The sequence below is a fragment of the Berghia stephanieae genome, chromosome 11, assembly GCF_034508935.2.
Source record: "Berghia stephanieae isolate SIO BIC M18660-M18661 chromosome 11, UCSD_Bste_1.3, whole genome shotgun sequence".
Classification (NCBI taxonomy): domain Eukaryota; kingdom Metazoa; phylum Mollusca; class Gastropoda; order Nudibranchia; family Aeolidiidae; genus Berghia; species Berghia stephanieae.
In genome coordinates this window covers 6037998-6054154 of record NC_088370.1, presented here as the reverse complement: position 1 = coordinate 6054154, position 16157 = coordinate 6037998, and the positions used below count along the sequence as shown (strand labels likewise).

Sequence of the window (16157 nt, the reverse complement as noted above, 5' to 3'; positions counted from 1 at the left end):
GGAGGTAGATAGTTAAATGGCTTTGCACTTGACGTGAGAAGTGGTACTTTTAATAAGCGCCGCAAACTGAGTTAGTGCGAGGTGACCTCAAGGCCACACAGCGCAGCGGTTGGTGATCGAACTCGGTAACTTTCGGGTGTGAAGCAAAGACCGTACCGCTTAGCCACGCTACCCTAAACAATAGGGCTGTAATTTGGTTGAAACCTAAAACTAAAAGCTTCAAATGAGTATGACAATTTCAAGTGAAAATGCTTTACAGTTATTTTGTCCGACTTATGACCACCAAAACTCAGAGGAGATAAACTTTCATCTCCAATAGTCTTCTATCCAAGTTTTCTGCTGTTAGAGAATTCACAAAAGATCTATTTGAACCCGAGTCAAAACGGAAATTAACGATTTGCCCTCTTATTTCTGTCTGAAGTACATGTAGAATAGTGTTATTTTAGCTGCAGAGTGGGAATGCATCCGGAGAGGTATTATATCTTCGTATATCGTATCGTTTAAAAGCTAATAGGTTCTAAAACCTTTAAATGCTCGGTGGAACAGAAGATTCATTGACCAATTCACTGATGTGCATATTTTGACATTACCTAAAAGTAGCACAAAGGATCCCACTATGTAGGATGCACTCAAATGTTTACAAAGTACAAAATACAATTTACAGTTAAAAAAAAAACAAACTAATAATGACAATACAAATCAAAATAGTAATAATAGAGAGATGATTTACAAGGAAAAAATATTATCTCACGACTGTCTCCCTCCCAGTCCCAGCTAAGGATCCCTGCCAGGACCAGGAAATACTTGAGCTTTTCTTATATAGCGCAATATCCACTTAACATGCTCAAAGCGCTTTACAAGGGGTCCCTGGCCAACAACAACACGTAACATTTAGAACGGGACATGACACCTGTTAGGCAACATTACAAATTTTGTTTGGACAAAGACAATGCTGTTAACTGCCAGGTACTCGTTTTACACCCGAGTACGGTGAGAGAATGTGAGTAAAGAGCCTTCTCCAAGGACTCCACTATGCGCCAAGCATGAGGCTCGAACCCATGACCTTCTGATCCGAATGCGAGTGTCATAACACTAGACCACATAGCCGCACTTACTTACTTATCCGAACCAGCGACCAGCTGAGCTCTAGCCCTTCGGTCTTGTGACATGACGTAGAAGTTAGATGTCTTTAGTAGTTGTTTCAGGTGATTATTCAGTGTGTTTGTTTTTAAGGGTTTTACGGCGCTTGCAACACATTAAGTTTAAGGTTATATCAGGGCCAGTAAAAAAGAAAGAAAATGGGATAGTAAAAAGTTCTTGAAATACAATTAAAGCACTCAGGAAAAGGTAAGGCAAAGGGGAATTGGTTCAAATAAGAAACAGGTGTATATTCCAAGAGCACACTATCAAAGTAACTAATTAGTTTGAGATCACTCATCCAGACACAAGCACAGGACCCTACTATGAGGAATACACTCAAATGTGTTACAAAACATATATAATACAAATAAAACATAATACAATGCATAACAGAGAGATGATTTTCCAAGGGAAAAAATATCATCTCCCACAACTCTAACTATACATTTGACTGTCTCCCTCCCAGCTAGGGTATCCGGCCAGGACCAAGACAAAACCAAGTAATCTCATTCCAAGACAAAGACAGAAAGCAAATTGGAAAACAGATATAGGGGGATAGAAGACACAGCAAGTACCTCCCTGCCCACTGTGGGAGCAGGAAATACTTACTTATCTGTACCAGCGACCACCTTAGCTCTACCCCTTCGGCCTTGTGCCATGACGTAGAAGTTAGACGTCTTTTGTAGTTGTTCCTGGTTACTGACTATACAGTGTGTTACTGATGCTTGGATTTGGTGGAAGGAATGTGCATCTCAGGTCTTCAAGAGGTTATCAGGAAATAAACTGAACAATCTCAATCCAGAATAAAAGACAGAGAGCAACACCTAAAGGGAAAACAGATATGGAGGATAGAAGACACAGCAAGTGACCTCCTTCCCACCATGGGAGGTCAGAGGTCAGAGGATCTTACCCAGGACTCCATCAAAAGACAGAAAACAAGTGGGACAAATAAGAGTTTAAAACACAGGAATTATTATTATTTTAAACAAAAATTGTTTAGAATAAAACAAAAGCGCAATCAATTTATTTGTAATAATAATAATAATGACAATAACATTTGACATTAATTTTAACAGCCCAATCAAATTTGAGAGCAGATTAAAAAAAAAACTCTAAATAAAAAATAGATAACAGATAGACCCTGTGATTTTACAAAAGTTGATGATGATGATGATGATGATGATGAAGATGATGATGATGATAATGGTGTAAATAGCAGTAATGATGATGAATAGTCGATGATGGTTCAATACTTTAAAATGATGATGATGGCAATGACAATGACGATAATGATGAAGATGATGACCATAATAATGACGATGATGATGATGATAATAAAAATGACGAGGGCAGTGACAATGTTGTTTCAGTGGCAATAATTACCATGAATAATGAATGCTTTGAAGTGCATGGACAGGGAAATAATTCATTTTTAAAAAACAACCTACAGGAGAGACATGTCATCATGTATACTATATTACAACCTTGACATGGGTTCATCCATTGATTTAGATGCAAGGGACAGTACCAGATACAGATTAGAACCCACAACACACTGGGAGGCATCCATCTGATTGCTTTGTTTGGCCCCCAGATACTCGTGTTACCTTCTTATAATATATGATGCGCATTTAAACTTTATGAAAAAAAAGTATGGCAAACATTATTGGTTCTATCAGCGCTGCAGGATTATGTTATAGAGTTTTTTTTTCTTTTCTATTTTTCAAACCCTGGCAATCAACTCTTCAGGAATTTTTATACTTTTAATTCTACTTTTCTAATTCTGGCAATCAACTCTCCAGGATTAAAAAAAATTTCTAATTCTGACAATCAACTCTCCAGGATTTAAAAAAAAATTCTAATTCTGGCAATCAACTCTCCAGGATTTAAAAAAAAATTCTAATTCTGGCAATCAACTCTCCAGGATTTAAAAAAAAATTCTAATTCTGGCAATCAACTCTCCAGGATTTAAAAAAAATTCTAATTCTGGCAATCAACTCTCCAGGATTTAAAAAAAAATTCTAATTCTGGCAATCAACTCTCCAGGATTTAAAAAAAAATTCTAATTCTGGCAATCAACTCTCCAGGATTTAAAAAAAAATTCTAATTCTGGCAATCAACTCTCCAGGATTTAAAAAAAAATTCTAATTCTGGCAATCAACTCTCCAGGATTTAAAAAAAAATTCTAATTCTGGCAATCAACTCTCCAGGATTTAAAAAAAAATTCTAATTCTGGCAATCAACTCTCCAGGATTTAAAAAAAAATTCTAATTCTGGCAATCAACTCTCCAGGATTTAAAAAAGAAAAATCTAATTCTGGCAATCAACTCTCCAGGATTTAAAAAAAAATTCTAATTCTGGCAATCAACTCTCCAGGATTTAAAAAAAAATTCTAATTCTGGCAATCAACTCTCCAGGATTTAAAAAAAAATTCTAATTCTGGCAATCAACTCTCCAGGATTTAAAAAAGAAAAATCTAATTCTGGCAATCAACTCTCCAGGATTTTTTATATTAAAAAAAAAAATTATTTTATATTTCAAATCCTGGCAATCAAGTCTCCAGGATTGTGTGTGTGTTTTTTTTTTTTATAAAAAAATAATCCTGACAATAAAGATTCTATCTGGTAACATGCCTCCTACTCCCCCTCTTCACGGAATGCGTAGGCCCTGGCATCCGACAATGGTGTAAAGAAAGCTCGGGATTTTTAGGGGTTCTTTTAATAGACAATAACATTTGATAGAAGAGAATTGCAATGGCTGAAGGTTTTGAATGATATTTGCGTCATTGATTACTTTAAATGCTATGGTAGCATCATTTTTCATCATTGACCAGGGTGGTATGCAACAACAAATTAAGCTTTTATATAGTGCAATGTCCACTAAATATGCTCAGAGCGCTTTAGAAAGGGTCCAAAGCCAACTGCAACACTTAACATGTAGGAAGAGATAGTGCCTGTTAGGACATATATTACTATTTTTTTCTGACAGAGACAAGTTAACAGGTACTCATTTTACACCTGAGTATGGTAAGAGAATGTGAGTAAAGAGCCTTTTCCAAGGACTCAATTATGCGAAGCTAAGAGCATGACTCCAACCAAGGATCTCCCAGTCCAAAGACAAGTGTCATACCCCTGTTTTTTTGGGTTTTTTTTGCTTTGAGCAGTTTATTTAGTGGATATTGCGATATATTAATGCTCAAGTTTTGTTTTCACTTAAAAAAAATATTGCATATCAAATACAAACACGTTTTTATTTTCTAGGATTTTAAATTTTCATATATTCATAACAATAGAGGATATCTATCAATAACAATAACAAAAATAACCGTGTCTTCAATTCAAAATGGCACTGGATTACAACTGGACACTACAACTCCATCAACAAGTCGTCTGTGTTTTCCTCTTCTTGAGTTTTTGTCTCCTCCTCAACTTTGACCTCTCCCGTGTTGAACTCTTCAGCTTCCTTAACGGTAACCCCACTTTCTTCACATTCCAACTTGGATATAAGACTCTGCTTCTCTGTCAAAATTCAATTTAAAAAAATAAAAAATTGGATGATGTGTGTATTGGCCTTGAAGAACATACCAAATAACGTCTCTCCTCCCCCTCTCTCTCTCTCTCTCTCTCTCTCTCTCTCTCTCTCTCTCCCATGTAATTTGAGTTTATGTTATTTTTTCAATCTGCAATCATCCCTGATCATAATGGTCTTTACATTTTGTCAATACCTTCACTAGTTATTGAAATATGGATACTTAAAGGTAAATGGGTACTAAAACATTATTTTGAGAAAATCAGCTTTAAAGTTAAAAGAACAAAATTTAATGGAACCAATATAAAAATTAAAGAATCATCACATCAACATGAAATCATTTAAAAACGAATTGACTGATTTACAGGTCTAGATATTTCCAAGTTTAGTTAGATGGTCAATTTTTATCAAAACTGAGTTCTTGTCATAAATGATTAAATCAACCCTTTTTGTACATCTTCGGGAAATATCAAAGCTTAATTTCACTTCTTAATTATTTTTTTACAGAAAGTCAAGTTGAAAAAGTATGAAATTTGAGAAAAGTTGCTGGATACCTTTCACATACATCTGACCATAACTTCATGACAAATCACCCGATTTACTTCAAATAAAGATTAAAATGCTCTGGTCAGCATATTCTTTCAGAAAATGAAAAATAAAAATAAAATAAAATGCAAATCCAACATTTTCACCTTCCGGCTGATTATGTCATGCACGGACACATATCATTTTCTAATATATCAGTTACCTTTGATTACCATTTCCCAGAAGTCTTTCCTGGCCTTTGACATTAGGACAGCCTTAAAGGTCTGGATAAATGTGTTGTAAGCATTTGGCTCCGATTTCTGAAATTAAGTCAACGATTAATCTCCCATGAGGTTGTGCCAAAAGTAAAAGTTTGTTTTTGTAAGATTTGCCACAAGAATATCCCAATTCTAGGTTATTTGGAAAAACAAAGGAAGATTTTCGCTTTCATCAGTTTATTTGGGTTAAATAGAGAAAAATCAAACAGGAATTGGCAATCGGATCTAAATTTCAAAAAAATATTTTAGTTATAAAAGTGTGAGAACAAAGTATCAACTTTTTATTTTTAACTTTTTATATCCCTCAGTCCACCCAGCATAATTGGGGAAAAGGGTCTGCTAGTGGAAAGTACTTTGTGATAGACCAGCATCCTATCCAAAGGGTAACAAGCAATTTTTACAGTTATTTTAAGGCTAAAGGAATAAAGAGAAACTCCTGTTCCAAAAGTTAGCAGGTTGAATCGTGAAAAATAAAACAAGAATTGGCGATCAGACCTAAATAAAAAAAAAATTGTAGCTATGAAAAATGTGTGGACAACGTATCAACTTTTTTTTTCATTTTATAATCCTCTGTCCACTCAGCATAATTTGGTAGCTAGATCTGCTAGATCTGGTGGGAAGTATTATGTGATAGACTAGCATCTGAAACGACATATTTTTATCGTGCCCAATAACACAACGAGCTTGCACGTATGTATTATTGCATGATATATAAATATAACGAGTTTAATAAATCAAAGAAATGAAAGAATACGTTTCTTCCACCCCCTCCAAGTAAGATTATTAGATATTTTGTAACCAAATGGTATGGTACTAGTACTTCTATTCACCATAATTTGTATCTTTCTCCTTCTGCTTGAATGACAATTAGACCCAAAACTAAAAACGTTGGGATTTGTATTCATGCGCACCAACAGATTATTTATAATTGCCAATCAGCTGTCTTTTACATCTTATCTCACACCAATAAAATGTGCTCAAATGTTCTGCAATCGTTGAATAAAATGTTTATTCAACGCACTAAAAGCAATATTCAACGATAACGTATTTACTAAGAAATAGGGTTTTCCAATGAGGGGTGGAATAATATAAATAAAATAAATAAAATATGAGCTTTTATAATAGTGCAATATCCACTAAATGTGCGTTTTACAAGGGGTCCCTGGCCAACAGCAACATTTAACATGTAGGACGGGACATGACGTATGTTAGGCGATGTTTCAATTTTTTTTTCGGATAGAGACAGCGCTGTTAACGGCCAGGTACTCATTTTAACACCTGAGTACGGTGAGAGAATGTGAGTAAAGAGCCTTCTCCAAGGACTTAACTATGCGCTGAGCGAGGCTCAAACCCAGGACCTCCGATCCTAAAGCGAGTGTCATACTGTTAGACCACATAGCCGCATAATGTACTTTACCAACTCTTGTCTTACCTTAATGCATTGTTCTCTGAGTGTCTTCAAACACCCCATAGCCTTCAGGTAATACTGACTATCAAACGAATCCATGACAATCTCTTCCACTCGCTTCTGCATCTGTTTGCAGGCTGGAATAAAAAAATTAATTTGATTAAATCAGTAAATTTAATTTTTTAAAAATAATTCAACTTTTATTTTTAAAAACTAAAGCTTTTATATTGCCTAATGCCCACTAAACTTGCTCAAATATGAATAAGTGAGTTCTTTACCATTTTGGTTGGCAACTGTTAACCCCAAGCAGATGAAACAGTGATGAAATAAAATAATAATAATAATAATAATAATAATAATAATAATAATAATAATAATAATAATAATAATAATAATAATAATAATAATAATAATAATAATAATAATATAAAAATAATAATAATAATAATAATAATAATAATAAATAATAATAATAATAATAATAATATAATAATAATAATAATATAATAATAATAATAATAATAATAATAATATATAATAAATATAATAATAATATAATAGTAATAATAATAATAATAATAATAATAATAATAATAATGATAAAAATAATAATAATAATAATAATAATAATAATATAATAATAATAATAATAATAATAATAATAATAATAATAATAATAATAAATAATAATAATAATAATAATAATATAATAATTAATAATAATAATAATAATAATAATAATAAATAATAATAATAATAATAATATATATTATTATTGTTATTATAATAACAATCATCGTGATGAAAACAAAAACGATGATGACAATGACATTGATGATGATGATGACAATGAGGGAGACGATTTTCTATTTAAGAGCTACCTGTATAAAAAAAAATATTAGCTAAAATAGGCAGTGATAGAAATTTGGTAATGAATAGAACATTTAAGAAATCTTGAGAAACCCTTGTTGATAAAAACGATGAGGCCAAAAAACTGAAATGATAGGAAAAAAAGTAGTCCTTCAGAGCCATAGGCCCATGGAGCCGGAGTTTATCCTGGTTTCTAAAGAAGGAAATGGACAATATCAATTGCTTGCTACCCTTTGGATAGGACACTGAAATGATAGCTCGCTTATCACATAGTCAATATAACTTATAGATACAACACAACGGGAATAGTGATATATTATAATCAGTGCATCCTCCAAGAAATTGTCAAATAGGAGGATTTATTTAGAAGCCCACCTAGGGGGGTCCGGGGGCATCCCCCGGAAAATTTTAAAAATTGACATGCAATTAGAGCCATTTGGAGCCACTTTGGCATCAAAATTATGATTTTTTCGGCAAATTTTTTTTCTTGAAATTTTCTGTGGATATTTCTCTTGATTTTGACAAGTGTGGATTTTTCACAGATCTTTAAAAATGCGGAAATCCGCATAAAAGCGGAAAAGAGGAAGCACTGAATAATAATATATCCGATGGTGTATGCAAAAAAAAAATTAAAATAATAAAAAAACCCACAATATTTGCACTTATTAATTCTATAAAACAAGACGCATCCAGCTTTCTCGACAGTCCAACATGAACTGACAGTCACTTGATTCTTCATTTGTAACCCGATTCGGAATTGGTGTACGAGGTCGAGTTTACACTTTCAATGATGCATTTAAACGTGATCTGTAAACGTTACCTTCATCAAAGAGGTCGCTGTCCTTTCTGCTGATCAGATTCAGGAAATCCTCTATAGGAGTCACACTGCCAACCTGCGAGAATGGATGTTTATAAATCAGAAACATGGGTGAAAGTTACTCAATGATATTAATCCTGCAAAGGCAGGTGCTCAGAAAAAAAAATCCTGCAACTACCAATAAGAGGAAAAAACAGAAGTGCGGTTAATTATATAAACTACAGTGGTGATCCAGTTGCCGGCTTTTTTCATTTTCGAATTCCGGCCAGACAAAAAAAACCGGTGAGACCTCTTTTTCAAAAATAAAAATCAGGCCATGTCGGATTTTTCCGGCGAACTTTCACCCACGATCAGAAAACATCAGAATATGTTACAGTGAATGACATAATCAGTCGGATGGTGAAAAGGTTTGAACTAAGATACTGTCAAGTTTAGTTAGAAGGTTAATTCTTATCAAAAATGAGGTCTTGTCATAAATTATTAAATCAAGCATTTTTGTACATCTTCGGGAAATATCAAAGCTTAATTTCACTTAATATGTTTTGCAGCTAGTCAAGTTGAAAAAATATGCAATTTGATAAAAGTTGCTGGATACCTTTCCCATACATCTGACCATAACTTCATGAAAAATTACCGATTTACTTGAAAGAAAGATTAAAATGCTCTTGGGAGCATATTCTTTCAGAAAATGCACCAAAAAAATGTAAATCCGACATTTTCACCTTCTGACTGATTATGTCATTATTATGACATTATGCACGTCAATTGAGCCTGTGTGCAGTTTTTCAGTGCTGCCAACCCTAGTCTGTGTAAATGTGTGATGACAAAGGAAAGTCAAAATGAGTAAAATTGTGGAAAAAATGCGTACAACCCTTCAAAAGTGCTACATCTGAAAAAGTAAAAATGTTGCTGCTCGCAGCTCGAGGAAATAAATAACATTGTGAAATTGAATGTAAACTTCATTTTAATATACGAAAACAGATAAAATGGACGTTTCAGGTTTCCCCTTTATCAACAAAACAGGATGAAATAGACGAATGAGATAATGTGGTAGTGGCGTTGTTAAGATGAATCATTCAAGCTTACATTCAATTTCGATTTACATCTGTCAATGGATAATTAGAACTTGAGCTTTTATATAGTGCAATATCCACTAAACATGCTCAAAGCGCTTTACAAGGGGTCCCTGGCCAACAGCAACATGTAACATGTAGAATGAGACATGGCGACTGTTAGGCGATTTTTACTTTTTTTTTTTTTCTGACAAAGACAACGCTGTTAACGGCCAGGAACTCATTTTACACTTGAGTACAAAAAACAAAAAACAAAAAAGACATAAAAATACATTACTAAATTCCAGATAGACGACAAGAGATAATTGGTAAGTCTTCTCTGTAGAAATATCTTGGAAAGAAAAGACCTACCAATTATCTCTGACGTCTATCTGGAATATAGTAATGTATTTATGTCCTTTACTATTTTTTGTTGTTGGCTGAAGAAGGGTTTTGAGCCCGAAACGTTCCGTGTTTGGTATTTTGTTCTTTTTTAAATTGTGTTTTGTTGACAAAGGGGAAACCCAAGACATTGACATCATCCGTCTTCGTTGATTTAATGAAAGCGATTCACAGTATCCTAATGAAAGCGATTCACAGTATCCTAATGAAAGCGATTCACAGTATCCTAATGAAAGCGATTCACAGTATCCTAATGAAAGCGATTCACAGTATCCTACGTAACTTACCTGTTTGACAGTCTCCTTGGTAAGTCCCATTATGCCTCCCTCCAGATCATCGTCTAGCCTGGCCTTCTTCACTGAGGGGCCTTCTCCATCTCCGTTTTCATTCACAGCACTGAATTTAAAAACAAAACAAACTTGAGCTTTTACATAGCGCAATATCCATGAAACATGCTCAAAGCGCTTTACAAGGGGTTGTGTGACCAACAGCAACACCAATAATGTAGGACGTTACATGACATCTATTAGGCAATATTACAATTTTTTTTTCGGACAGAAACAACGCTGGTACTCATTTTACACCTGAGTATGATGAGAGTGAGAGAATGTGAGTGGAGAGCCTTTTCCAAGGACTCAAATATGCGCTGAGCAAGGCTCGAACCCCAGACCTTCCTATCCGAAAGCGAGTGTCATACCACAAGACCACATAGCCGCACAACAAAACAAAAAAAATAAATAAACCAAAGCACTTAACACAGGTTCCCCTTTCAACTCAGGTGCTTGGTTTTTTTTGTTTTTGATTGTTTTCTCTTTTTTTTCGGTTTTAAAGGTTTTACTTTGCTTGTGACACATTTATGTCATTTCAGCGCCAGTAAAGAGGAAGAAAATGGGATAGTCATAAAATTCTAGATTTGCAATTGAATAAATGAAAAATAAGTAAATAAATGAAATAAATAAATAAATGAATAGCTGTACTACTGCTCTTGACCTACTTACAAATAAAATCTAGACTCTCATTTACCCCCTTCCTTTTTTCGACCATCAATTGCCTTGGCTCAATTATGAAATCTGGCACCAGTCTGTCTAGACTGATGTCATAAAAATGGGAGTGTCACGAAAATTCTTGCAACTGAGCACAGGTGTCAAAATTTGACATAAGACATGGTGGTTTTTTCACGGATCCACCACTTGACCTGAGCTTTTATCATAGGAAAATGAATTAATGAAAAATAAATAAATAAATAAATAAATAAATAAATAAATAAATAAATAAATAAAATAAATAAATAAATGAATTAATGAAAAATAAATTTAAAAAATTCATAAATAAATGAATTAATCAATAAAAAAATAAAGTAAATAAATAAAATACATAAATAAGAATTAATCAATAAAAAATAAAGTAAATAAATAAATAAATAAAAAAAACCCCCCCAAAAAAACACTAGGTGCCAACAAATCCAGGCCACCTACTTGAACATGTTCTGACCAGTAACCTCATCCTTCTTCTTCTCCACTTCGGTGAGTTTGAAAACTTTGGCCATGCGGTCGGTGCACTCGTCCCGGCGTGCACACAGATCCGATGGAGGCTGGAGGTAGCTGGCAACAAGGGGAGATAACTCTGGCAGAGGGTCATCTGGATTACTCACCCGATGCTGGAGACACTGTTTAAAAAAAAAAAAAAAAAAAAAAAAAAAGAAAACAATGACAGAAAAGAGTAATAGATAAAAATGAATAACAAATTAAAAAAAAAAGAACAAAATGTAGTGTCATGGGCTCATAAACCTTCTACAGCGACAAACTAGATAAGGTATGCTGGGTAACCCACTCTCAGACACAAAATGGGTAGTGCCCCTAGTACGAGCCAAAACAAGTCCCGACAGCCCTTCACAGCTAAGTGCGGCTCTATGTGGTCTAGTGGTATGACACTCGCTTTCCGATCGGAAAAGGCTCTTTACTCCCTTTCTCTCACCGTACTCAGGTGGAAAATGAGTACCTGGCCGTTAACAGCGTTGTCTTTGCCCGAAAAGTTGTAATATCGCCTAACAGGCGTCATTTCCCGTTCTCCATGTTAAATGTTGCTGTTGACCAGGGACCCCTTGTAAAGCGCTTTGAGCACATTTAGTGGATATTGAGCTATATAAAGCTAAATTTATTATTAATTAAAGCTCAATTTAAGTAGTCTCCCTGACTCCGGAAAAGGTTGTACATATGAGATAGGAAGTCGACTTGGAAAAATTCAATCCCTCATGTGGGCAGGGACACAGTCTTCTTGAAACTGGGAGAGAAGTTTCCAGGCTTCTGTACCAGCAAGAGGAGGTACTGGATGGCTGCTAACAGAACCTGTATAACAGCGGCTACGCTTCATCAGTAGGGACTTTTCACCAGTTCAACATGCACACAATATGGCAAAGAACCTGAAAACGCAGAATGCTTCATTCTGACGTGGCTGCCAGGCAGGTACACAACACAAATGAGGTAGAGATTTCCTCAGTCTAGATAGATCATCATAATGTTATAGTGGGAGACTATTAGAAGCTGCTGCTGCCAAAAACTAAATCAATTAAAACGTTTATAAATCATATAATATATTGATAGAAGGCCATCATAAATTATTTTTTTTTTAATTCCCTTTATTCATCCCTAAGGGGAAATTTTTCTTTAGGATCTAATCCAAGGGAAGACTGGAATAACACAGGCGTCAGCCGCAGTGCAGTGAGCTAAGGCTATGTGACTTGTTCAAGGCCACACAGCGCCGCGGGTAGACGATCTCGGTACCTTTCGGGTATGAAGCAAAGACCATACCGCTGAGCCACGCTGTCCCATTCTAGCAGCTTATCATCATCATTCTCATCATCTCATGGTATTTTATTAAAAAATGGATGTATAATACGGACCTCCATAGTATTACGAATTTTCCATCATTAAGTCTGATTACAGGATTACTAACTAATTTGATCCAAATATTATAAAACTAGGATAGGAGAAATAATGTTTATGTAAATTAAGGAATGGATGAATATATGTACTAAAATGTAATGTATTTGAAAGGATGAATATGTACTAAAATATATTGTATTTGAAAGTCAACCATCCTTACACATACCATCGGAATGGAAAAAACAACAACATTACCAGGTATGGACAGGTCATGTTTTATTTCTACTAAAAGTGATACTAAGCTGCTAGAAGCTGTGGACTATACAAATTAATAAACAAAAATGAGTATAACTATAATAATAATGTGTTTGTTTATTGCTCATGAAGGATATGCAAAAATAGATTCCACCAAAGTATATACATAAATAAGAATATTCATAAAATAGATCAAAATTAATTATTGGTTGGTTTATAGGAGTGATATATTGGCCTTACCTGGTATATTCTTTGGAAATAAGGGTTAAAGGTCAATTTTGGTTTGAGGGCCTCTGATTTGTCGCCATCATCGTCTCTGCATTGATGAAAAGGACAGAAAAAGAGTCAGCATGGTGTATACATGGATGGTACCAATAGTTCAGTTGGTAGTGTACTTGCTTCACAAGCAAAGGGACCGAGATCGGTCCTGGGTCAATTCAAGATTCTATTATTACCCCATCTCCCCTTGTCCACCAAGCAGTTATTGGGGGGTAGCTATTTCTATTAGATCAGATGTAAAGTACCTTGCAATAGACTAACATCGTATCCCAAGGGTAGCAAGCAATTACTTTGTTCCGTTTCAGCTATGGCTCCATAAAATCCAGGCAGAACTATTTTATCTTACAATTACAAAGTGTATAATGTTGCCTCAATGTTAAAACTCTGCAGTTATATGAAACAGTAAAGTTTGTAATATGTTGCCAGAGGCGCTAGGACGATGACACTGTTCACGGCTTAGAGAAAGTGAGCAAAGAACCTTCTCCAAGGACTCAACTATGCGCTACTCAAAGCAGGACTTAAACCCTGGACCTTCCAATCCATAGGTGAATGTCAAACTGAAAGACCTCATGGCCCCACATAAACTCTTTGGAAATAAGGTCAATTAACTCTTTGAGTGCTGAGTTTATATTCGCATTTCCGTCACAAAATGGCTGACATCTGATTGAGGCAGCATGAGAATGACAAGCTAAGACAAAGCGATATTCGAAAATCTCAATTAAAATACCCCCCTTGGGCCAGTTGAATGTTCTGATGAAAGAAATGATACCATTGGTTTAATTGATAGTACTTTTGTAGAAAGTTGGATTGGATTACATTATTATTTTTGCCTTTCAAGACTGGCCGCACTGTGCGGCCATTGGCCAGTAGAACAGATTCTGCTCTGGCCACACAGTGCGGCCAATGGCGCTGAAAGAGTTAAAGGACAATTTTTGCTTGAGGGTCTGTGATTTTTCACCATCATCATCTCTTCATGGATGACTGCTTATACTAGTACCATGCAGGCTGTACGAAAAACCCAAAGCAATTGGTGTATCTCTAATATTCTAGCTTTTGTGCCAGATCATCTAGTCTTAGATCTGCTGAACAGTCTCTTGTTTTGCTGCCTAGAAAAGGCTAAAAGAAACCTACGTTGCTAGGTTTTTCAAAATGTTGTTTCCTATGTATGGAACTCTCTTCACACGGAGATTAGAAACTATGCAAATACAACAGAGGATACTTTTAAACAGATCTTAAGAAGCTATCGAAACAACATATTTTAAAAACAATATGCAGTAGGCTGTGCAACACGAATAATTTGTTATCTTCTTATCGTGCATTATCTGTGCTAGTTATAATATGAAGTATCATGTTCATGTGTGTGTGATTGGGTAGCTGGGTTTGATAGATCGGGTAGAAGAATATCATCCTGTCTACAGAGTAGCAAATAATTGCTATTGTCCGTTTAACACTTGATGCTATGAGTTTACAAAAAATATTCACAATATTGAGTGTAATGTACCAACACACAAATGTGTAACCTTTAGCGATTTTAGTCGATTGATAGAATTTAGTGACAACTAATCATTAAAACGGCTGTCTAAAACCAATAAACAAAGACTTGAGCGAGGTCAATTTCATTCCTTCTATAGAAACTGGGATAAATTCCAGCTCTATGGACCTTACAGCTCTAAAGAAAAGAACAACTTCTGACTCACTCCAAAGCTTGGGACAGATCCATCGTGCTAATCAACTCATCCATACAAGCAAGCTGCTCATCTGAAGGATTAGAAAAGAAAAAGGAAAACAATGTACAAATAGCCACCATGGTCAAAGACAATAAAAAAAATGTGACATAATACAATAAAAGGTACTATGCAAAATATTTCTTATTAAAAAAATTGATGTTTCAATCTAGATTTTAAAATGGTGGTGTTTGGTGCATCTCTTACAGTTTTGTGGAGAGAATTCCAAACTTTAGGCCCAAATAGCAATCAACTCACTCGAAATTCAAGATCATCTTAGTCCCAACTTCTAAAGATTACCACCTCAAAATCCACTTTTGGTAAAAAAAAACCTTTTCATCCATTGCTCCACGCCTATGGAACACACTTAGTCCTCGGATAAAGTCCTGTGAAAATTTATCATCTTTCAGGAAATGTCTGAAGACTGAGTTGTTCCGTGAGGCTTATTTTTTATGAAATAGATGTTGCTTAGATTTTGTTTCTGTATTCATGCTTATTATGTAGTGTCATGATTTTTTTAAAAATAAAAAAAATATGTAAAGCGCCGCAGAGCACAATTAGCGTAGATATTTAGCTGCTATATAAATTCATTATTTATTTATTATTAACAAGTTTGAAGACTGTCCTCCCAAGCAACTGGGTGGCAGTGTGACTCAGTGGTACAGTCTTTGCTTCGTACCCGAAAGGTACTGAGTATTAATAACTGCAGTGTGGCCCTGAGCAAGTCAGGTCGCCCTAGCTCAGTTTGCACTGCATCTGATGCCCAGATTATTCCAGTCTTTCCCTGGAATAAACCCTAAAGAGAAATTTCCACTATGGGATGAATAAAGGATATGTTATTTATATCTTATTTATTGTTAATTCCAAAAACAAATCAATAAAAAAATAAAATAGAGTCAGGGTATTGAGTTTGTGCAGGTATGTGGTCTAGTTGTATGATATTCGCTTTCGGTTTGGAAGGTCCTGGGTTCGAGCCCCGCTCGGCGCATAGTTGGGT

General features: G+C 34.9%; 1 protein-coding gene across 1 annotated transcript in view; it reads right to left on the bottom strand.

Moving 5' to 3' along the window:
* Positions 1-2095: 2095 nt before the first annotated feature.
* Positions 2096-16157, bottom strand: part of LOC144956968 (X-ray repair cross-complementing protein 5-like) — a 34072-nt gene continuing 20010 nt past the window's right edge. The window contains exons 13-20 of the mRNA XM_078887835.1: positions 15134-15194; positions 13398-13473; positions 11496-11686; positions 10308-10416; positions 8570-8642; positions 6904-7016; positions 5417-5513; positions 2096-4658 (exon numbers count right to left, since the gene is read on the bottom strand). Coding sequence (XP_078743961.1) covers positions 4507-4658; positions 5417-5513; positions 6904-7016; positions 8570-8642; positions 10308-10416; positions 11496-11686; positions 13398-13473; positions 15134-15194 — 872 coding nt within the window. The 3' untranslated portion in view covers positions 2096-4506. The remainder of the gene's footprint in view (positions 4659-5416; positions 5514-6903; positions 7017-8569; positions 8643-10307; positions 10417-11495; positions 11687-13397; positions 13474-15133; positions 15195-16157) is intronic.